The following is a 23,675-nucleotide window of genomic DNA, read 5'->3' on the forward strand; positions in this document are numbered from 1 at the left end:
CCTGGGTTTTATCGTCTCCAGGGGGGAGCTGCGTATGGACCCTGCCAAGGTCAAGGCAGTGTTGGACTGGCCCCAGCCCTCCCTGAAACAGCTGCAGAGATTCCTGGGTTTCGCCAATTTTTATAGGCGGTTCATCCGCGGGTTTAGTGCCCTGGCCGCTCCCTTGACCGCCTTCACCCAGTCCAGCCGCCCTTAATTCGCTTGGTCCCCCGAGGCGGAGAACGCCTTTGCCACACTCAAGCGGCGCTTCACCTCCGCCCTGGTCCTTGGGCATCCCGAACCTGCTCAGCCCTTCGTGGTGGAGGTGGATGCCTCTGACATTGCAGTGGGGGCGGTGCTCTCCCAGCGGTGCCTTAAGGACGGGAAGATCCATCCCTGTGCCTTCTTCTCCTGTCAGCTGTCCCCAGCAGAGCGGAAGTACGACGTGGGCAACCGTGAGCTGCTGGCGGTTAAGCTGGCGTTGGAGGAGTGGAGGCACTGGCTGGAGGGCGCCGTCCAGCCGTTTGAAGTGTGGACGGATCATAAGAATCTGGAGTACATCCAGGGGGCCAAGTGGTTGAACTCCCGTCAGGCGAGTTGGGCGCTCTTCTTCACCAGGTTCACCTTCACCATCTCCTATCGTCCAGGGTCAAAGAACACCAAACCTGATGCTCTCTCCCGTCAGTTCGACCCGGTGGACCTGGTGGAGACCCCCGACCCCGTCATTCCGGAGGCTCTCATCCCCGCCCCTGTGTCCTGGGGCATAGAGCGGGTGGTCAGGACGGCCCTGGGACGAGAGCCCGACCCCGGGAGGGGTCCGCCGGGGAGACTCTACGTTCCCAAGGCTGGCGCACATGGCTAATCCTGTGGGTGCACGCATCCTCCCTCACGGGTCACCCAGGGGCCACCAGGACCTTGGAATTCATCCGGAGGAGGTTCTGGTCGCCCACGGCAGAGGGGGATACGCGCTCCTTTGTGGCGGCGTGTGAGGTGTGCACGCGCAGCAAGAGCCCCCGTCTGGCCCCGGCGGGTCTCCTCCGGCCCCTTCCCATTCCCAAGCACCCCTGGTCCCACATCTCGGTTTTCCAAGGCGGCCCACTTCATCCCCCTTCCCAAGCTGCCCTCGGCCCAGGAGACCGTGGACCTGATGGTGCAGCACGTCTTCAGGATCCACGGTCTCCCCCAGGATGCGGTGTTGGATCGGGGTCCCCAGTTTGCCTCCAGGTTCTGGAAGGCGTTCGCCACCAGCCTCGGCGCCTCCGTCAGCCTCTCGTCCGGGTTCCACCCTCAGTCTAACGGGCAGACGGAGCACGTCAACCAGGACCTGGAGGGCATGCTGAGGTGCTACGTCTCCGGGAACCCTGCGACCTGGAGCCGGCGGCTGGTGCTGTTCGTCGGGGGAGGGGTACTGTCATGCCTGAGGTTGCTGTCTGGTGACTCTGGCGCTCTGGCGGTACGGGGCCAGTGGCCTCCCAATCTACCTGTATTCATTTCACCTGTGTATTCTGTCCCCTGTTTGTAATATATAGCCTGTGTTTTCCCCATGTCTTTGTCGGAGATTCTGTCTGCCTGTGAGTACCCTGTCTGCCTGTGAGTACCCTGTCTGCCTGTGAGTACCCTGTCTGCCTGTGAGTACCCTGTCTGCCTGTGAGTACCCTGTCTGTGCCGTTCCTAGTCGTTTACCCCTTCGCCCTAGTTACAGTTTAGAATGTTTTTTAGTTCTAGTTATTCCGCTTTTTAAGCGTGTACCTTAGTTTACGGAGCTTGGTTTTCTCCATCTTTATTTGACCCATTTTTCCCCCAGTGTTTGTTTGTTTGCTGTGCCTCAGATCTCTCATTAAAAGACTCTCCTTGATTTACTTACGCTGTCGTCCGAGTATCTCTCCGCACTTGGGTCCACTGCATAATCACCGCTAACAATGATGCAGTCCCAGGGTTTCTGGGATGTGTGGTCCCACTGGGTTAGGGTTAGATGTAGGGTTAGGGTTAGATGTTGTTCTTTGGTTCTGATGCAGTCCCAGGGTTTTTGGGATGTGTGGTCCCACTGAAGGCCTTGGTCTAATAGGCACGGTTCACCACTGTGATGCACGTTGTCCATCTCATTTTCATTTAACAAAATGTGAATCCAAATAGCTCTCCATTTCAATGACATCGCTGTCGTGCTCAAAACATGACCTTCCATAAGAGCAGCATTACTCAAGCTATGTATGTAAACAAATCAACAAAAGTATTAACAATTGAGTCATATGTCTGTGTTGTTTTGGTAATGATGAGGTAAGACAGTTGTTCTACTCTCATTGGGGTATTCAGAAGTCATATTCATAAACAACAAGAATTATTTTACATTTCTAAAAATATGGGTTAGGGTTAGCTTAAAAAGGCTTTAAATTAAGTGAATTCATGAAATCAATATGTTATCTAAACAGTTAAGAAATGCTAAGACAGCTCAGGAATTAAATAACCTTAAATACATGTGTAAATGTGTACCCATATCGATACTGGATAGCTATAGGAGACAAGACAAGGCTAACTAGGTTGAGTTATTTAGAAGTATCACACACCAGTATCTCTCTCTCTCTCTCTCTCTCTCTCTCTCTCTCTCTCTCTCTCTGTCTGTGGTGTCCTCTCTCCGATGTATACTACTCTATATACTATATACTCTGTCTGTGTGTCCTACCTGTGTGTCTTTAGGCTTTCTGTCTCCTTACTTCTTGGCATACCAGTCGTGGTGTCGTCTTGGCACCATGCAAATTCCTCTGGCCATCTTGTTGATTCAAGGTCAATATTAAAAACAGGCCTGATTTGCTGACACTCTGCATTGAAAAAGGCTATTGTGCCTTTCAGAATATCTCCACCATTGCTGAATATTTCTTATCAAGTGGTAAAAGACTAAATATAGGCCAACTTAAATATAGGCCGTTTTCAATAAAACTGTGTAGAATATTATGTTTCTATGACAACAAATGCCACTGGGCTGGTTAGCTAGCAGCTGCACAACGCAGAGATCATATAAGTCCTCTCCTTTCTCAGGTAACAACAATAACCAACTAGTCTCAACTCGTCCTCTCCTCTCTCAGGTAACAATCACCAACAGAGGCTGGAAACCTGAGAAGCTTGATGGAGCTGAGATCCACATTGGTAACTCACTGGAGAACAACGGTAACAACAACCCCAGGTGATACATTCAACACTTCCCCTCTCCCAGGTGCAGAAGTCTTCAGTTTCCTCTCTGTCAGCTGTTTGAACACATCTTCTGGCCTGATTCATGCCAGTGTATTTTTGTTATGGATTTATCATACACTGCTTAACTAATACACTGATCACTGATTAATACATTGACCTCTCTGTCTCTGTCTCTCTCTCTCTCTCTCTCTCTCTCTCTCTCTCTCTCAGATGTGCTTTCATCTCCCACATCCCAGGAGGACAGACCTCCACCTTCCAGTGTAACAACATGGAGGGTCGCTACAGTGTGGCTATCCTTGGCAGGAGTCTGGAGCCTTACTATGTGTGAAGTGGAGGTATTTCAAGTTTCAAGTTTATTTGTTACGTCTCATACACAAGTGCAAGGAGTAAAATTCTTGGGCTCGGTTCCTTGGCAATGCAGCATCCAATACAAATAATACAAATAATACAAATAATACAATAATACCATAATACAAATACGCAGTAGTGCAATGAGGTAGGACAAGACAATAAGTGACATAGTACAATATAAGTGAGACAGTTGGACAGTGACGATTGTTGGACACACAAGACAGTAGACATGACACAATTGCAGTATAAATAGTAGAGTAAAAAAGTAAAGTGGTTCAGTGGAATGTCATTATTATTGCACTGAGCCGTTGGTGTAAGAGGTGTTGTTAAAGTGACTGTGTGCTGGTAGAGTCGATTCTGTGGGAGTGATGGTAGAGTCCATTCTGTGGGAGTGATGGTAGAGTCCATTCTGTGGGTGTGCTGGAGGTAAAGTCATGGGTTTGAGGTATGCTTGTTCATGAGCCTGATGGCCTGGGGGAAGTAGCTGTTGGAGAGCCTTTGAGTTTTGGCCCTGAGGCTCCGGAGGAGGCTCCGTCTTTTGGACGGCAGCAGTTCAAACAGGCTGTGATTGGGGTGGCTTGGGTCTCTGATGATCCTCCGGGCTTTGCTGACACATCGTTTGTTGTATATGTCCTGGATGGAGGGAAACTTACATCCACTGATGTGCTCAGCTGTCCGCACCACCTTCTCCAGCGCCTTGCGGTTGAGGGCGGTGCAGTTGCCGTGCCAGGCAGTGATGCACCCCGTCAGGATGCTCTCGGTAGTGCCCCTGTAGAAGGTCCTCAGGATCTTGGGCCCCATGCCAACCTTCCTCAGCCACCTGAGGTGGAAGAGGTGCTGCTGTGCCTTTTTCACCGCCTGATTGGTATGCTCGTCCCAGGTGAGGTCGTCGGAGATATGGACGCCAAGGAACTTAAAGCTGTTGACCCTCTCTACTGCGGACCCGTTGATGGTGATAGGGTCCTGTTCCCGGCCATTCTTCCTGAAGTCCACCACCAGCTCCTTGGTCTTGTCGGTGTTAAGAGAGAGGTTGTTCTCCTGGCTGTACTGGGCCAGGCAGTCGACCTCTCTCCTGTAGGCCGTCTCATCGCCGTCTGTGATCAGGCCAATCACTGTGGTGTCATCAGCGAATTTGATCACAGAGTTGGAGACATGAATGGCCACGCAGTCGTGGGTGTACAGGGAGTAGAGGAGGGGACTCAGGACACAGCCCTGGGGGGCTCCTGTGTTGAGGGTCAGGGGGGTGGAGGTCTTCGAGCCCATTCTCACCACTTGTTGTCGGTCCGACAGGAAGTCCAGTATCCAGTCGCATAGGCCGGGGTTGAGGCCCAGGTTTCTCAGCTTGGTGTCGAGCCTGGAGGGGACAATAATGTGGAATGCCGAGCTGTAGTCAACGAACAGCATCCTCACGAAGGTGTTCCTCTTCTCCAGGTGGGTGAGGGCGGAGTGGAGTGTGGTGGCGATGCGTCGTCAGTGGATCTTTTTTGCCTGTATGCAAATTGGTGAGGATCCAGGGTGCGAGGGAGCATGCTGCAGATCTGGGCCTTGACATGCCTCTCAAAGCATTTGCATTTGCAGCTCTGACTGCGCTATTAATCTTAATCCACGGTTTCTGATTTGGAAACAGCCGGACAGTCTTTGTGGGGACAACAAAGAAAAGTTGTTTTCCAAGGGACATTTGCATGTCAAGGACAGTGTCTCCTCCTTTCTGAACAAGCCCAGTGGGTGCAGGTCAAGGACAGTGTCTCCTCCTTTCTGAACAAGCCCAGTGGGTGCATGTCAAGGACAGTGTCTCCTCCTTTCTGAACAAGCCCAGTGGGTGCAGGTCAAGGACCGTGTCTCCTCCTTTCTGAACAAGCCCAGTGGGTGCATGTCAAGGACAGTGTCTCCTCCTTTCTGAACAAGCCCAGTGGGTGCAGGTCAAGGACAGTGTCTCCTCCTTTCTGAACAAGCCCAGTGGGTGCAGGTCAAGGACAGTGTACTGATTGAAGTGTGTGTGTGTTTGTGTGTCTCCTCCCTGACCATTATAACCAGGATTCCAACATTCTGGACTGGACATATGATGTCATCGCTGACCGTTCAGTTCTCTGCTTTTCTCTCAATGCCTTTCCTCTGCTGTGTCAGTGTGGCTGTGTGTGTGTGTGTGTGTGTGTGTGTGTGTGTGTGTGTGTGTGTGTGTGTGTGTGTGTGTGTGTGTGTGTGTGTGTGTGTGTGTGTGTGTGTGTGTGTGTGTGTGGGTGTGTGTGGGGGTGTGTGGGTGGGTGGGTGGGTGGGTGGCGGTGTGAGAAAGCCTGTATAATAAATCCACGAAGTCACAAAGGAAATGTATGTACATATTTTTAATCAATGCTCGGAATTCCACCATGAAAGTCATATTTTATGTTTTCACAGTCTGTGCACCACAGAGTGGGTGGTCTTGTTTATTCAGCCTCTTTGGCCTGTGAAAAGAGAGAAAGAAAATAAGGGGTAAACATGAATGAACCTCTAATGTATGATCACTGGGCTCGGGGCTTAGCTTTGAGTTCAAGTTTGAATGTCAGCTTGGTTTGTATTAATCTGTCATTAACAGGAGGATCCTAATGCATTTTGGAATGCCAAATAGAAGGTTTATCCGAAAGATACATTTCTCAGAGACTTCCAAAAGTTGTAAAAAGAGACTTCCAAAACTTGTAAAAGTCAATGTTGACCTCTGTGTGTACACTGAACCTGAAATGCTGTTGTTGATGAGGTCATATTTGGACATGAGTCAGGTATAGGGTTGACAGCAGCTTTGTACCTTTCCAGAATCACGGCTCTTAGCCCTGAGCTTGTTGACCTGGGACTCAGCGATGTCAGCACGCTCCTCAGCCTCCTCCATCTCATGCTGAACCTTACGCAACTTAGACATGTGGGAGTTGGCTTGTTCCTCCTGGGAGAGAAAGAGAGGGAGAGAATGAGAGAGGGAGACAATAACATTCAGCCTACAATGTTTGAAATGTTGTTAAAGAAAATTAACCAAATTAAAAGGGAGCGATGTATTACTCTATAAACACTATGAACTGTGTAATATTACCTCAACAGTTACTTGTGATATACATTGACATCGTGAATAGACATGCATGAGCAGCAATTAATTGAACTTAACTACTGTATATGGATAACAAATGTTGTAATGTATGTTAACTATGAACAAAATCGTATATGCTGTAAGAATATTTGACGAAGTATGTGACTCACCGCTTCCTCACTCTGCCTCTTGTAAGCCTTCACTTTAAGCTGCAGCTTATCTACCAGGTCCTGAAGTCTGGTAACATTCTTCTTATCCTCTTCAGTCTGTGGGAGAAGATTAAAGAAAATCAATGCCCATACTTCAATTGCATTCAGGTGCATGACTCTACCAGAACCTGTGAAGGTGTTTCTGTTATTCTTACCTGGTAAGTGAGCTCCTTGACTCTGCGCTCGTACTTGCGGACACCCTTGACTGCGTCAACACCCCTTCTCTGCTCAGCCTCCACCTCAGTCTCAAGCTCACGCACCTGTATGGAGGGAACACAGCCGTGTGATTAAGGGGGAGAAATCCGTCATGAGTTATTGGAAAGAAGTAGAGGTCGATTCTTCAGGCTCGTTTAAAGAGACAAATGTTTGAACAAATGTTTATTGAATGGCATAAGGTCTGCAAACTCACCCTGGACTCCAGTTTCTGGAGCTGTTTCTTGCCGCCCTTCATTGCCAGGTTCTCAGCCTCATCCAGACGGTGCTGCAGGTCCTTGACAGTGACCTCTAGGTTCTTCTTCATCCTCTCCAGGTGAGAGCTGGTGTCCTGCTCCTTCTTCAGCTCCTCTGCCATCATGGCCGCCTGAAATGGTCGTTTGTTAAATGATTTAATTCATCGACAATGTGGCATGAAGAACATGACATAAAAATGATATATTATGACATGATAGTTTTGAAATGTGTGATGTCATTGTGGGAATTGGGAAATAGCCAAACTGCTGTGAGGTGTTCCCCCTACTCCGTCTCTCTTCACATTGCTCTCTCTCTCTCACTATGTGCTATTGCTTTGTGTGATGGTGCATGTGGCCAGAGGCGTCTACTAGACTGTAGTGCAGGTTTTGATGAATTGGGATTGATAGTGATAACTGTATATACAACGCTCTCGTGATCAGAGCTGTGTATCGGATCCGGACAGGTTGACTCTGGTAATTCAGCTGAAGTGTCATTTATCCCGGTCTCAGGTTTTTGGGTTCGGGTGGACCTGTGAAGACCTCTACCTTGGTGACAAATTTTGTTGTATTATTTTAAGTATGGGGACTTACATCAGTGATGGCCTTCTTTGCCTTCTCCTCTGCGTTTCTGGCCTCCTGCACAATGTCGTCCACCTCTCCCTGCACTTGAACCAGGTCAGTCTCCAGCTTCTTCTTAGAGTTCAGAAGGCTAGTGTTCTGTATGAAGAAAGTCAATGATTAGTCGGAATTGTATTTCAAGAAAACATACAAAAGTCCCACTGTGGGTAAGATGAGACTGCCTAGGAATCATCTATACCTGGGAGTGAAGCAGGCCCACACGCTCGCTGGCGTCCACCAGCTCCTGCTCGGCCACTTTGCGGCCTCTCTCTGTCTGCTCCAGAGCAACCCTAAGCTCCTCAATCTCAGCCACCATCAGACCGTTCCTGCGCTCTACCATGGCTGCCTGCTCCTTCAAATCTTCTGCTGCGCGAACAGCATCATCAAGGTGCAATTGGGCATCCTGGGATTCACAAAGACGTAGAGCATTAAAACTTGTTGTTGTAGGGCGATAGGATCGGTAAGGGATGCTTTCTTTGTGTTCTATTCTTTTCTACACCAGTCTACTGTGTATTCCTGTGCTCTATTCTATTCCATTGACATAGAAAAAACCCTCTCTCCATTTTTTTTTCTTAACTTAGGGAGTTGCCCTTGATATAGGGTGAGTTTATTGTAATTGTTTTCTTATCGTTAAGGTTACGAAGGAGGCATATTATTTGATCTCAAATCTGTGGTTAGGGACAATGTTTACCGTGACTGATTTCCCAGCCCCTTACCTTGAGTTGTCCCTGGACGTTCCTCAGCTGTTTCTGGGACTCGGCTGCCTGCCTGTTGGCGTGGCTCAGCTGGATCTCCATCTCGTTCAGGTCTCCCTCCATCTTCTTCTTCACCCTCAGGGCGTCGTTCCTGCTCCTCACCTCTGCGTCCAGGGTGCTCTGCATGGAATCAACCACCCTCTGGCTGTTCCTCTTGATCTGCTCCATCTCCTCATCCTTCTCTGCCAGCTTCCTGTCCACCTCACCCTTGATCTGGTTTAGCTCCAGCTGCACACGCAGAATCTTGGACTCCTCGTGCTCCAGTGTTCCCTGAACAAAACAAAACAGTAGTCACGCTTTGGTTGTGGGGGAGTTGTGGACTGGCAATCTACAAACTAAGGGTTGTTCTGGATTGGGGCCTGCTACTGTATGTGATGAAAATGTGGTAATAGGATAGGAGGACCAGGTCTTGCTTAACAACATGACTTTATCGCAATGAGACTAACCTGGACAGTAAAGGTTAAATGAAAGGATGAGTATATGTTCCAAATGAACAGGGTCAAATGCATTAGTTTCTACCTCAGCCTCCTCCAGGGCAGTCTGGATCTCAGACTTCTCTGTCTCCACAGTCTTCTTGGCCTTCTCCAGCTCATGGATGCTCTTGCCAGTCTCCCCGATCTGCTCAGTCAAGTCAGAGATCTCCTCTGCAAACACAAACACAGAAGTCATTCAGAACAGGGAGATTTTCTTTGCACTCTAGAACACATTGGTGTTTATATATAATTATCATAAGAATAAACGGTAAATGTTTGTACTGTCTGGTGTAGCTAATTGTCTTAAAAAAAGTTCTAAAAATAGTTGAATGACAATTGGAACATTGTTCTGTAGAATAGGGTCACTCATGTAGCTTGATCAAATGAGACACCCCATCATGAGCCAATTAAAACTACTGCCGTTTGACTCACGTTGCAGGTTCTTGTTCTCTCTCTTCAGAGTCTCCAGCTGATCCAAAGCCTCCTCATAGGAGTTCTTCATTTTGAAGAGCTCTGTGCTCAGAGAACGAGCCTCCTTCTGAGCTCCTTCCAGCTCTGCCTGGCCCTCCTCAAACTTCTGCTTCCATTCTGCCAGCACCTAGTGAAATCCATGTGATTTTAATATTTTTCTTTTTTCTTTTATCTGCCATGAATTAATTGGTGTTATTTAGTTATTTCACACCTTGTCAAAGTTCCTCTGCTTCTTGTCGAGGTTGGCAGCAAGAGCATTGGCTCTCTCCACGTCAATCATGAGGTCCTCCACCTCTCCCTGCAGCCTCTGCTTGGTCTTCTCCAGAGAGGCACACTTTGAGTTGGTCGCCTCGATCGTCTCCTCTGCCTCCTGTAGACGCTGGGCCAGCTTCTTCCTGTTAGACAGATGAGGGATTATAAAGCGTCACCTCTGACCTCATCTCTGTGTCGGAGAATGTCTGTAGGTCTGGCTCTTCAGGGTGATGGGAGAAACATGCTACAGTACATTTGGCCTGTGCAGATGAATCCATTAATTGAACAGATGAATCTACAGATGCTTTAGTTGACAACCAATGTTTTGTTTATATGAATCAGATTTCTTTATATCAGACCAAGGACAAGAAGTTAGAGTGACATGTAGCCAAGTTAACAAGGGTCTTGTACAATTGGTTTAGGCAATTAGCTCCATTTTGTCTTAATCTATGGGAATGTACATTTTTACTTCCACATCCTATATGGAATATATGTCTGAAGATTAATTCAATTTCTATTCAGTAAGCAATTCAAATTCTAGAATGGGAAAATCCTTGTTTGTAATAAATATCCCCTTTTGAAATTATTTAATTAAAATGTGTCAACTCATCTTCAGAATTGACAGAACAGAAATGAAATACCCCCCAGCCCTGGTGAATAAGGAGGTTGTGTGTGACTCACTTGGCCTCCTCCAGCTCCTCGGTGCGCTGGATGGCATCAGTCTCGTACTTGGTCCTCCACTGAGCCACCTCACTGTTGGCCTTGGACATGCCGCGTTGCAGCTCTGCCTTGGCCTCCTGCTCCTCCTCAAACTGCTCCCTCAGGAGGTCACAGTCATGGCGGGCAGACTGGACACCGTGGGCCAGTGCGTTCTTAGCCTAGAGAGAGAAATAGAAGAGGTGAGGGAGAAATAGAGGTGAAAGGTAGATAGAGGAGATAGAGAGAAAGTGTAAGAGCATCATAGAAAAAGATAAAGAGAGACAGGAGGAGAGAGTAAATAGTACAGTAAGATGTCGCTGGGTGGCAAAATCACTGTCAACGAGAAGCTGTGATTCAAAACTACGTGGTCGGTGGAGTCTATTTTGAGTCCCTTACCTTGACCTCCTCCTCAATGTGCCTCTTCAGCTCCTCAATCTGCTGGGTGAAGGCCTGTTTGCCTCTGGTCAGCTGGGACACCAGGGCCTCCTTCTCCTCAAGCTGGCGACCAAACTCACCTGTGGGGAAAAGAGCATCTTCTTAATGGGGTCTCTGTTCTAATGGTTAATATTCATTGTTGTTGTTGGAGTAAGGTCAGTTATATTAATGAGTTTATAGGACATATAAACCTTCCCTATGTGCTGTTGTAATAGACAATATATTATCTTGCCAATGCTATTCTAATTTGTGTCAAGTTTGATTTATGGTCAGTTTCTTAACTAATGGTTGAGGGTAGGATTTGGGGTGGGTAAGCTGGTCCTAGATCAACTTGTACATGTATGTCATGTGCTTTAATGTTTTGCTTGTGTGTTGTGTTCTATGTCTTGCTTTTGTACCTTTTAATGCTGATTGTGTGTTACTTTTGTGTGTCTACTGTTACACATCCTGTGTGTTGCTCGTGTGCTTTGCCTTTTGTGCTCTTGGTGTTGCTTGCTTATATGTTGCTTATATGTTGTGTTACTCTACAGATGTTTGCTTTTATGCTGTTTTAAACTGTGTTGCTGCTTTCTTGACCAGGGCTCCCTTGTCAGGTCTTGTCATCTCAATGGGACTCCCCTGGTAAAATAAAGGTAAAATAAAAAAAAGTACAGAATCTGGACCATCATTGGTACCGTTCTCAGTCAGGAGTCTGGCCCTCTGTCCGCTCATGTCATTGACCTGGCGCACATTCTCATCATTCTTAGTCTTGATCTCGCTCAGCTGATCCTCAAGAGTACGGCACATCTTCTCCAGATTGCCCTGGTAGTGAAACATAAACCATTATTACTTTACATGATTATCTTGTGTCAAGACTTGAGTGCCAAGCTTTCCATTTTAATTTTTCACTTTTATTTGAATTGACCCCCACAAACACTGCTCCATCAATTGCTACTGACCTTAGCCTTGGCGACGGCCTCCATGTTGCTGGAGAGGTCATCAATCTCCATCTTGTACTCGCTCTTCTCCTTCTCCAGCTTCTGCTTGACGCGCTGCAGGTTGTCGATCTGCTCCCCGAGCTCTGCCACGCTGTCTGCCTGCTTCTTCCTCAGAGCGGAGGCTGTGGCCTCGTGCTGCAGGGTGGATTCCTCTAGGTCACGTCTCAGTTTCTGAAACTCGGCCTCTCGCTTCTTATTCATCTCTATCTGAGAAGCGGTGGCACCTCCGGCCTCCTCCAGCCTCTCACTGATCTCCTCAAGTTCCCTGGAGAGGTCGGCCCTCTGCTTCTCCACCTTAGCCCTGGCAGCGCGCTCAGCCTCGATCTCCTCCTCCAGCTCCTCAATACGGGCCTACAGTAGGGAGACACAGACAGAGAGATGAAGTCTACAACATCTACAACAATCAAAGCAAAGGAGCTCACAGAATAATAATAAACAAATTATTATATCAAAGACGTGTTAATCCAAAGCAACTTACAGTTAACATACAGAATGTACTGTATGGTGTTTAAGCATCATTCTTAAACCAACTGAACCATTATCCAAAGGGTAAATGGATCACTGTTTCTCATGACAATCTTAACTGTACTATTGTTAGACACTATACAGCCAACTGAGCCATCTGACGGTCCTGTTCTGTACCTGGAGTTCCTTGATCTTCTTCTGCATCTGAGCACCCAGAGACTGTTCGTCCTCAATCTTGCTGAGGAGCTGGGCGGTCTCAAAGTCCTTCCTAAAGAACAGAAACATTGATTACAGTTTAATTTGGTTAGATTGTGTAAATGGACAGTCTATCGTACCTTTGGTTTATAGAAAGACATCTGTTCAGATTTGTCTATTTTCTAATTCAATACATACGTTTTGTTTCAACACATTGATGATTTTGACTATTGCAACAATTGAAAGAAAAAAAGAATGTTCAATTCATATCAAATACAATGTTATAGTAATTTATTTGTGTTTACTTCTTGATCTTCTCGTCAGATTGCTGCTTGTCGTTCTCCAGGTCCATTATGGACTCCTGGGCCAGTTTCAGATCTCCCTCCAGCTTTCTCTTGGATCTCTCCAGATCCATACGGAGCTTCTTCTCTTGCTCCAGAGAACCCTCAAGCTAGAAGAGAAACAAACACAATCCAAACCATTAAGTAGATTAATAAAGTTAAGCCTTTGGGGGGATAACACAGGGTGCAGTTTCATAATAATTGCCTCAATAACTAACCTAGATTTTACTACTATTATAGCCATCTAATAATTCCCAGCTTGTATGTTCTTTCAAGCTAGAAGATAACCACACACATTTGTCATGAAATTCCAAATAATGAACAATAGTATCCAAACCATCTTTGTTGATAAAGTAACGTAGATTAATAAAGCCATCTAATAATTCCCAGCTTGTATGTGACTGTTTCATGTTCTTGTGTGTTTTAACTTGTGTAAAATAATAAGCTTTACTATTCTATTACAATCTTGGTTGACACTAGCACTGCTTTATTTGCATTGCCCACTCACATCATCCACTTGCTGTTCCAGCTTGGTCTTCGCCTTGGTCAGAGTGTTGACTTTGTCCTCCTCTGCCTGCAGGTCATCCAGTGTCTGCTGGTGGGCCTCTTGGAGGGCCTTCTTCTCCTTGGTCAGCTTGGCAACAGCCTCATCCTGAGACGCCATCTCCTCAGTCAGGTTCTTAACCTGAACACAGCCACAACAGAGAGTATTTAGTCACTTCACCTCACAAAGGGAAATACAGCATAAACTGTGGCCTGCAAATCATGTTCTCTCATTCCAGGACCAACATGACACAGTTGGATTCATTGATTGTTTGGCAACAGTTTGATCAGATTGTAGTTTGTATGTGTTATATGAGACCTTATTTTCAGTGGCGTGTTTCTCCTTCTCCACTTTGGCCAGAGTTAGCTCCAGGTCATCAATGTCTTTCTTCAACTCAGAACACTCATCCTCCAGCTTCCTCTTCTTGGCTGTCAACTCAGCATTGATCTCCTCCTCATCTTCCAGCCTCTCGGTCGTCTCTTTGAGTTTGGCCTCCAGCTGGATCTTGCTCTTGATGAGCCCCTCACACCTCTCCTCAGCATCGTTCAGACACTCTCCTTCCTGGTTTCAGAAGGGAAGAGAAAGCAAAACGCTTCAAAACTCAATAAGAGAACACAGCAAATCAATACAAATCTATGAAAAATGTAAACTTGGGGACAAAAGTGTGTGTGTGTGTGTGTGTGTGTGTGTGTGTGTGTGTGTGTGTGTGTGTGTGTGTGTGTGTGTGTGTGTCGCTCACTCACAGATGCAACTTGGAGGGCAAGGTCATTCTTCTCCTGCAGCAGGGATACCATCTTCTCCTCCAGCTCCTTCTTACGGGCCTCTGCTTTGGTCAGGGCAATTTTGCACTTTTCAAAGTCCTCCTTCATGTTGGCCAGCTCCTTCTCCGTCTCAGCACTCTGCAGCAGGGGCTTGATCTTGTAGTAGACCTTCATCCATGGCCAATGTTTGACATTCATGAATGAGCGGACGTTGTACTGGATGGTGTAGACGGACTCTCTGGTTGACAAGAGGAAGGCAATTGTGGCAAAGTGAGTTTTATGCTTTTGAAAGGCTCAATGATATAATAAGTAGTGCTAGAGAGATTATCTCCCATCCCATACCTCCTCTCCATCATCTTGGAGAACTCCCTCCTCATCAGGTATCCACGGCAGAGAGCTTGAGTCATGGTTACCAGAGACGCCAGCTTCTCATCACGCATCTCCTCCAAGACACCCAGCAGACCAGCTTTGAAGAACACCTGAGCACAGATACACAAGCATGGCCAATGGAGGAGTTAGACACAGTAACGTAGGAAGGGGCAGAATAGAAAATCAAAGGGAGGTTCAACACCACTACACTTGGATGTAACAAGAAAAGCATTGAAATGCATGTAAAGAGAAATTAAGATGTGAGGTTTTGAATGGATATCTTACATTAAAGAGATGGTATGTGATCATCGCGATTATGTCTGTATTTTTTAAACCTCTCATTTTGGGCACAGATGGTCAATTTATAGCTTGTGCAACTCTAATCTATGAACTGAATCACTGTTTTATCTCATTCAGCCACGGCATCACTAGTTTTACACCGCCAATATTTTGAAGCAGCAGTACTTTTACTTTCACGTTCAGCTAGCGTGGAATCCCCACGTGTAACCGAGTTGAGATGGTAAATAACCCTAACCCTAACCCGAGTTGAGAGTAAAACTCACTCCTCAAGTTCAAATACCACACCCGCGCTGAATAGCTAGCTTTTCGATAGCGTGGCTGGTTTACATCGGGTGTTTGAGGAGACAGTCACGTGTGTTGGCAAGCCAGAGGTCACAAGTTCAAGACTCGGTCGAAGCACGTGGAATTGCGGGGCGACTGTTTGCACCAACTTGGCGTCTGTGTGATGGGGAGGTGTTGTACTTTTAGAACTGTAGGCTGAAATGACACCAATGATCCTGTAGCATCTCTTTGATGTTTCAGTCCTGTTATGAGGTCACATCTCCTTACCTTGGTGTGTCCAAACTTGTACTCATCGTGAGGCACATCAATCGACCCGAGCAGCTTCTCAGAAGCCTTCTTGTTGTCCATGAACTGACCGTCAGGGATGACACCGGCATTCAGTACTTTGTACCTGTATGGGGAGAATTGTTAAATATGTTAGTTTGAAAGCTCTTGCTTATGTTGTCAAGGAAGGGCTGTGTGTGTGTGTGTGTGTGTGTGTGTGTGTGTGTGTGTGTGTGTGTGTGTGTGTGTGTGTGTGTGTATGAACTGTACCTCTGCTTGAAGTCAGCATAGAGGATTCTGCTGGGGAAGCCCTTTCTGCAGATCCTGATACCTTCCAGTACACCGTTACACCTCAGCTGGTGGATAACCAGGAAGTTCTCCATCAGACCTGGAAAACACAAAATGCATCTTAACCCCTAAATAAACCGTAGAATAATGTAATTATTAATAATAATGTTTTAAAGACTTAAGGATAGTAATGATTAGTAGTTTAATCATGGGCTTAGTCTGTAATATGTCTCTGTGTGTTGTACCTGGAGTCTTTGACTCGTTGGGGATCAGGCAGCGCACAAAGTGAGGGTGGGTGCTCCTCAAGTTGGTCATCAGCTTGCCCAAGTTCTCCTGTGAGGGGTGACAAACCATAATGTTCTCACAAATAATTCAGACTTAATTTACACTTTTTCAAAAGATTCCAACAGACACTCTGGCAGGCAGGAATATCAAAAGCTCACCCTGAACTGGGAGGACACAGTCTGCATGGAACCTCCCTTCTTCTTGCCTCCTTTCTTTGTGGTGTCTTTTTCAAGGAGTAAAAAAAAAAGTGTTACAAATGATAGAAATCTCTGATCAACTCCCTTCAATGTTGGTTCATTGAAGTAGAAATGGCGCTGGCCATGGAATAGTAAAACATTTCAGCTGTATAGCCATAGTCTTCTTATGCACTGAGAAAAAGCCTTCAAAACATAAGGAGAATATGGACACGATATCCAAGCGCGGACATGAGAGGTTGTCGATTCTTCAAAATAATTGATCACGACAATTTTTGATTTCATGGTTCCAAACAGAGAAATATAATTTATATTGGAGCTATATTGAAAAGACGTTCAGGACTGCAACTTGAAATCCCTTCAAAATGATATTGGAGCCAATCTTTTAAGTATTATATTGTAATGTGGCTGTTGACTATGGTCCCAAACGCCACTTGTGTGTTGCCATTGTTTACAGCATCTGGATTCCCATTGGTTGACTTTCTTTTGTCCAGTAGCACATCTCACTCTGCACCAGTAGAAAGGAGCCCCGACCAAACATTTCAGACATGTCAGAATTCAGATTAGATGTGATTTACAGCCGACATGTACATTTAGTCGTGGGCAAATTTGTGGCTGAAATCATGTAGTGTCTGCCCGGCTTAATGCTCATCATCATCCTAATGCTTAGTTATTAACATGATGCTAATGTTACCTTCAGCTGCAGCAGGTGGATAAATGACAGACAGCAGTTTGACTGAGGACTTCTGGTAGAGTTGCACCACAGAGTCGTTCAGGGGGTCCTTGTTCTTGTCCAGCCAGCCAGTGATGTTGTAGTCCACAGTGCCAGCATAGTGCACCAGGGAGAAGTGGGCCTCAGCCTTGCCCTTGGCAGGCTTGGGCTTCTCAAACGCCTTGGTTTTGCCAAGATGCTGGTCGTACAGCTTGTTCTTGAAGGTGGTGTCTGACGCCTTGGGGAACATGCACTCCTCTTCAAGGATGGAGAAGATGCCCAATGGCTGTGCAAAAAGAGATTTCAATTCAATGACTATGTTGATATTTACACTATTTTCATGTTTTTGACTTCAACAATCACCGTTATATGATGATAGCCATGTGGTGGAAGCATATGAACCCTTTAACACCCGATGTTGCATATAGGCAACAATGTATTTAACACCAGGTAAAAGGTGTGTACCAGACCAATTTACAAAAGGAAACTACTGTATTTAACGAGAGATCCGAATAAAAACTTAGCACCTTCGGGTGGCTGATTGTTATAATTACACCAGCGTACGTTTTCTCAGAAAAATTATGGAAATCACAAATCTGTAAACACGAAAATTCTGCTCCTCCAAAATTGTCTCGCACGTGGTCTAAAGCGAAGTTTCTGAAAATGTACATCGTCTGAAAATGTATACTTGAAATGCTAATGTTGTGTAAATGTTGGGACGCCTGGTGTTAATGACTGTCATCACACATTCATGCTTTTGTGGCTCAAAATTTTTTCCAAATAACATTAATATGTGATAATATAGTAGCCTCAAACACCTACCTCTATAAACTGCTTTTGACACCCATCATTAAATAGTTTAATCCTCACAGGCTGCTTACCTTCTCAATAAGCTCAATGCAGGCAGCCAAGTCCATGCCGAAGTCAATGAACGCCCAGATGATTCCCTCCTTCTTGTACTCCTCTTGCTCCAGGACAAACATGGTGTGGTTGAAGAACTGTTGCAGTTTCTCATTGGTGAAGTTAATACACAGCTGCTCCATGCTGTTGTACTGTTGATGGAATTTCAGAATCAAGGAATATGTTCATCATACATGGCTGTAATCTTTCATAATCACAACTTGTTTTCTTGTTTTGACAAAATACTCACATCAAAGATCTCAAAACCGGCAATGTCGAGCACACCGATGTAGAACTGCCTTGGCTGCTTGGTGTCCAACATTTCGTTGATACGGACGACCATCCACAAGAACATCCTCTCATAGATGGACTTAGCCAGAGCCATCACTGAATTATTCACCTGTAAAAAAAAGCATTAGGTCACTGAATCAGAGAAACTGTATACAAATGTTGTGACTGTATAAACTTGGGGGAGAGGGAGGGGACTGTTTGCTTGTCTTTCTTTTTCTGTGTTGTTGTTTCTGTTAGATTTTATTGATATTGATATTGATTGGTTGATTTGAGTATTTGTTGAACAACAGGGTGGCACTTACACGCGAGCACTATAAAACCAAATGTTTTTCAAGAGTGTTCACAATATGGCAAAAAATATATAGATGTTTTGAATTTAAAGAATGATTGTCAGAGAATAAAATGAATGCCCTACCTGAGGCACTGTCTGTCCCTTGGTCACATACTCGTTGCCGACCTTCACTCTGGGGTAGCACAGAGCTTTAAGCATGTCGGCTGAGTTCAGGCCCAGGAGGTAAGCGATTTTATCAGCCACTGGAAAGAGAAGGAGCAACAACAGACTCAAGGACAGAGCCATACAAGATTGTTTGTTTCTAATGACACAGGTACCCTGTCTCTCAATCAGCCTGGCATTAACAGAATACCAGAGAGAAATATCAATATATCTACTGTTTGGTCATGTTTAGTGCAGGACACCTTGTTACTAGTCTAGCACATTTCTTCGTGCTAAGTGGATCACATACAAAAGTGGGCCTGCACACTCAAATGCATTTTGCTCACATGTACCTTTATTTACAAACTAAGACAGAACGCTGTGCAAGGTATATGTTGGAGCCTTTTAATGTCCAGGCCCTTGTTCAATTTACAGTGAAACCGTATCTATTTAACTTCTGAAGAACTTCAGTTTTTATATTTGAATCAATCAACATATTTGAATTATTTCAAAACATTTGTAGAGGGTCTACATATTCTGTCTGGTCTGAGTGATTAGCTATTGTTATATTTCATGAGGAACAACTTGTAAATGTTCTTTTTTCCATGTTGGGTTCCAGAGGTGGAACTCACCCTCTGTGCCGTCTGGCTCGGCCTGCTCCTCACGCTGCTTCTGCTTGAAATGCATGTTGCCGTGATGCATGACAGCGCCTGTCAGCTTGAAGATGTACATTTTATCCTCAGCGGTGAAGCCCAGGATGTCAATGGCTTCCTGAAAGAGAGGAATTTCATGTTACAGAGGAAGGAAACAGTGATGAATTGAAGACAAACTCACTCTGTCAGAGTACGGCTCTGTTAGCTCCAAATCTAGCAGAATGGATGGAAATGTCAGACTTCTCTATTCCTCTAGTAGACTAGCAGCACAATAGGATTTTAACAATGTTACCCAGGGCACTTGTGGATGCCGTATGCCCCCCTATAAGAGGAGTCATTAACACTGGGCACTCCAAAACAGATCATTGATACAAATAAAAACCCTTTGAGTGACTCACATCTGTGGCGACCAGCTCTACCGTGTCGTCAATGCTGGCCACAGTGATCTGCCCCTGGCTGATCATGGGGAAATCGTAGGGGTTGGTGGTGATGAGTGTCATTTCTGTGGAGAACAGAGAACAAAGTTGTCTGTTAAATCAAATTCATGTAGATAAATGGACCACTTGTACTCAATACATATACTCAATGACAGGCACATTTCATCAGCTCAACCAAAGCCCAATTCTTATACCATATCTGACTCTACTAAGTGTAGCAGCGACTGGATGAGTATTTCATTTTCACAGCAGGGAGCTAGTTTTCCCTGCTCTCTGCTTTGGCGTACCGACTAGCTCAGGTTTGTGGTTGGTCATCATCTGGTAGAAGATGTGGTAACCCCTCTCATCAGGAAGCTGGAAGGCCACCCTGGACTTCTCCAGCAGATCTGATAGAGAGAACAGGAGAGAAAAATGTATTGCAAAACTTTTTTTTTTGTGGAATAGGTATGGAGAAATGACTAATACCAACTTACAGGTCTCAATGTCAGCACTAGCCAGTTTGCCGGACGTAGCGAAGTGAATCCTGATGAATTTACCCTACAGTAGAGCAGGCCGGTTAGAAATCAGTCAACAAAAAATCTACAACTGCCAAAGTGTTTCCCTCATACTTACAAAGCGAGACGAGTTGTCGTTCCTCACAGTCTTGGCATTACCGTAAGCCTCCAGCAGGGGGTTAGCTGCAATGATCTGATCCTCAAGAGATCCCTGAATGAGACAAAGTTGCTAAAGCGTTAGTAACTGAAAATCTCCTTTCATCTTTCAACAACATCTGTTCCTTTTAGCTGAGAAGGAGGCTATGGTGAGGTACAGACCTCATTAGGAATGTGATCCCACCCTAAAGCCCAGGGTTCCACCCAGCTGTCTCTGAGCCTACTGGTTCCCAACAGCACATATACCCACCCAAAATCCTCTGTCAAACTAGAGGAAATTAGAGAAAAGTTGATGTGTTTTCAATCATTCACCTCAACTTACTCTAAATCGTGACACATAAGCACAACTTACCTGTATTTTACCAGCGGTCGCTGGTGCTTCCTTCTTCGCGCCTCCAGCCACAGCAATGGTGGCAAAGTACTGGATGACACGCTTGGTGTTGACAGTCTTTCCTGCACCGGATTCTCCACTGGTTTATAGACAGAGAAAGAGGGGTTTAGACACATGTTTTAGGATCATATCAGCATTCATTAAACAAGAAAAGAAAATGGCATTGCTTTAACTTGTTTTATAACCAAGTTAATGTTCTCAAATATTCTCACTCAGTTACTCAATATTGACTTCATAATACCCAACATACTGCAAAAGGAACGCTTTCTGAAAAGTAAGATGTTAGTGAACAACTTACGTAATCAGGACGGACTGATTCTCTCTATCTGCAAGCAAAGAAACATATTGTTCACACTCATTCACTGGGTTTTGGTACATCATTGCATTCAAGGCATCATCATAAAGTCGCTCATCTAACTATCCATCCATCCATGAGAGCTCGTACCAGTCAGCATGAACTGATAGGCGTTGTCAGAGACAGAGAAGATATGGGGTGGAGCCTCCATACGCTTCTTCCCTCTGTAGGCTTCCACACATGACTGGTCGTACACGGGGAGCCACTTGTAGGGGTTCACCGTGGCACAGAAGAGCCCAGAGTAGGTCTGGATAAAGTGGATCAAATATGGGAATTAGCCAAGTCAGATTAACTGGAATGTGGAAGTGTAGGTATCTTTGCGTATAGTGATATGCTGTTTTCGTTCTCTGCATTTGCTTCTGTGTGCTAGGTTTCTGGTGTTGACTGATGTGTATGTATCTCTTACGTAGATCATCCATGCTGCGTAACGCTCTTTGAGGTTATACAGCACAGAGGCTTCATTCAGGTAGGTCATCATGGCCATGTCCTCAATCTTGTCATACTTTGGGGGGTTCATTTGCAAGACGTCATCTTCTTTGAAGTCTTTAGTCTGAAACACAGTGAGAAATCTAAATGACACTCAAATCAACACTATATTGATAACTTTTTACTGATGAAAAATAAATAAATGTTGGTACTAGCATGATCCATGCAATTGATTTATTTACAGTACCAGTGTTTTACGATCCTCCACACAACTTGAATATTAAAGGGGAAATTCACATTTTTGATCAATAATATTTTTCATAACTATGCATGTTGAAAGATTCAACTTGCTTTTGGAAGCTGCAGTTTTGTTTCGGTTATAGGTGATATGTTATAGGCTTACCTCCTGAGTGTCTGTAATTTTCACAGAGATTTTTCCACCCTCCCTGGCTACAATTGTACCCTTGAGGTACAGCTCCTTGACGTCAGTCACATAGCAGGCGTTCTTTGCATCAAAGGGCGCGGATTGAGCTTCGATCCTCTCCCTCTCTGGCTTACGAAGGTATATGGCAGCTGCGCCATAAATGGCCATCTCCGCATCCGTACTCATGGTGGCGGCTCACTAGGACAGAAAGATTACAAAACAAACATGTTTGAGTCTGTACTAACCCCTCCCCAGTCAACAGAGTTAAAGGCAGTATATTTACCAGAATGTATTCTAAGAATGTAAAAACTCAAATGTCTCACCTTGTTTTCTCCAACCAGATGAAATGGTATCTATGTGGTCCAAGGTACTACAGACACAGTCAGCTAAGAAACAAATTAAGACAATACAATAATAAAATAAAGGGTGAATACTGGGTAACATATGTCAGGACCGACACCCTAGAATTTAGAGGCCCATTTGGACCACAAGTTATAAGATTGCACCTTTAAATGTCCACTTTAATGTTAATTGATATAAACATGCCCACTTTCTTTCAAACTGTGTGAACGAAAACGGATTCATCACCAATCACAATTTAATAAAGCAATGCCACTTTAATGTTGAATAGAATGCATTACTTGCTACAGAGCTAATCATGTGAAGTCCTATGTGGCATAACCTCTTAAACTTTATGCCCTATTTGACTCATTTCCGCCTAAAAAACAGACCCAAACTAAACGGCTGATAACATTAGAAATATGATGATCAGGTGCAGAAGCAGGATGCCATTGGATAGGTAACACCTTGAAGTTGTGTGTGGATATGCTCAGATCATAGTTCAGAATAGCATACTACGGTAAAGTAAACAATAATCAAATTAAAGCAGAATTTGGGCCCGTCCGGCTTAAGAGAATAAACACAAACAGAACTCAAGTCTCACAGTGCAGTCACTGCATCAGACATGGAAATGAAATCATGTAAGGAGGTGGAAGGTCTTACCACAGAGGTTGAATCTGCCTGTGGATGCTGTGGCCTCAGGCTCCTTATATCTGGTTCCAGAGTGCCAACCAAGCAGAAGTTAATTATGGACCACACTGCTGGAGGAGGTGGATTGGATGAGAGACTGTTTCCCTATGCCCTTTTCTGATATGTGATATTCATTTCTTAATTACATTTTGCTTTTCTTGCATACTTATTATTATTCCAAATCTTTCCACTGCTCCTCCTACAACTTTTAAGATCGAAAGACCAATCCAACTTTACAAACTTTACAACGTGGAGAGAGGTCTTTCTGAAGCTGATATATCTTTTTGGTTTTTAATAATTGTTATACTTTTTAAACTAAAGTGCAAGTATTAACATGGAGGTCTATGAAAACCAAAAGATGAAATGTTTGTACCTCTGCTGCTCTTACACCTTTCAAACTATTCACATCAATATTTACAATGTGCAGAAACTCCAAATTATGAATCCTGATAATAAAATAAAAAAACTCTCTGATAACTATTATACTTTTCAACTTAAGCTTTTTGTACCTCCAAAAACTCCCATCTGTTAACATGGTGGAACTCCCATCTGTTAACATGGTGGAACTCCCATCCGTTAACATGGTGGAACTCCCATCCGTTAACATGGTGGAACTCCCATCTGTTAACATGGTGGAACTCCCATCCGTTAACATGGTGGAACTCCCATCCGTTAACATGGTGGAACTCCCATCCGTTAACATGGTGGAACTACCATCTGTTAACATGGTGGAACTCCCATAATAATTTTCAAATATACATGGGATTGTCAATTATTGAGAGTTTGTTT

At 44.9% G+C, this 23,675-nt stretch overlaps 1 protein-coding gene across 1 annotated transcript; it reads right to left on the minus strand.

Moving 5' to 3' along the window:
• Positions 1 to 5,899: 5,899 nt before the first annotated feature.
• On the minus strand, positions 5,900 to 22,043 carry LOC310824840 (myosin heavy chain, fast skeletal muscle-like; the record flags this gene model as incomplete). The annotated part of the gene is made up of 39 exons (XM_083698094.1): positions 5,900 to 5,951; positions 6,290 to 6,421; positions 6,730 to 6,825; positions 6,924 to 7,028; positions 7,178 to 7,348; positions 7,809 to 7,934; positions 8,035 to 8,238; positions 8,552 to 8,860; positions 9,110 to 9,234; positions 9,496 to 9,661; positions 9,746 to 9,929; positions 10,468 to 10,664; positions 10,882 to 11,000; positions 11,595 to 11,721; positions 11,859 to 12,248; positions 12,540 to 12,630; positions 12,863 to 13,008; positions 13,407 to 13,583; positions 13,761 to 14,003; positions 14,186 to 14,441; positions 14,546 to 14,682; positions 15,422 to 15,545; positions 15,689 to 15,806; positions 15,952 to 16,039; positions 16,150 to 16,214; positions 16,880 to 17,183; positions 17,779 to 17,949; positions 18,048 to 18,197; positions 18,504 to 18,622; positions 19,154 to 19,292; positions 19,573 to 19,676; positions 19,899 to 19,997; positions 20,085 to 20,148; positions 20,224 to 20,316; positions 20,614 to 20,731; positions 20,951 to 20,978; positions 21,098 to 21,254; positions 21,414 to 21,557; positions 21,837 to 22,043. 39 exons carry the CDS (start codon positions 22,041 to 22,043, stop codon positions 5,934 to 5,936), a joined length of 5,811 nt encoding a protein of 1,936 aa, XP_083554220.1. The 3' UTR covers positions 5,900 to 5,933.
• Positions 22,044 to 23,675: the final 1,632 nt, after the last annotated feature.

The sequence above is a fragment of the Argentina silus genome (assembly GCF_951799395.1).
Source record: "Argentina silus genome assembly, contig: scaffold_174, whole genome shotgun sequence".
In the NCBI taxonomy this organism is placed as follows: Eukaryota; Metazoa; Chordata; class Actinopteri; order Argentiniformes; family Argentinidae; genus Argentina; species Argentina silus.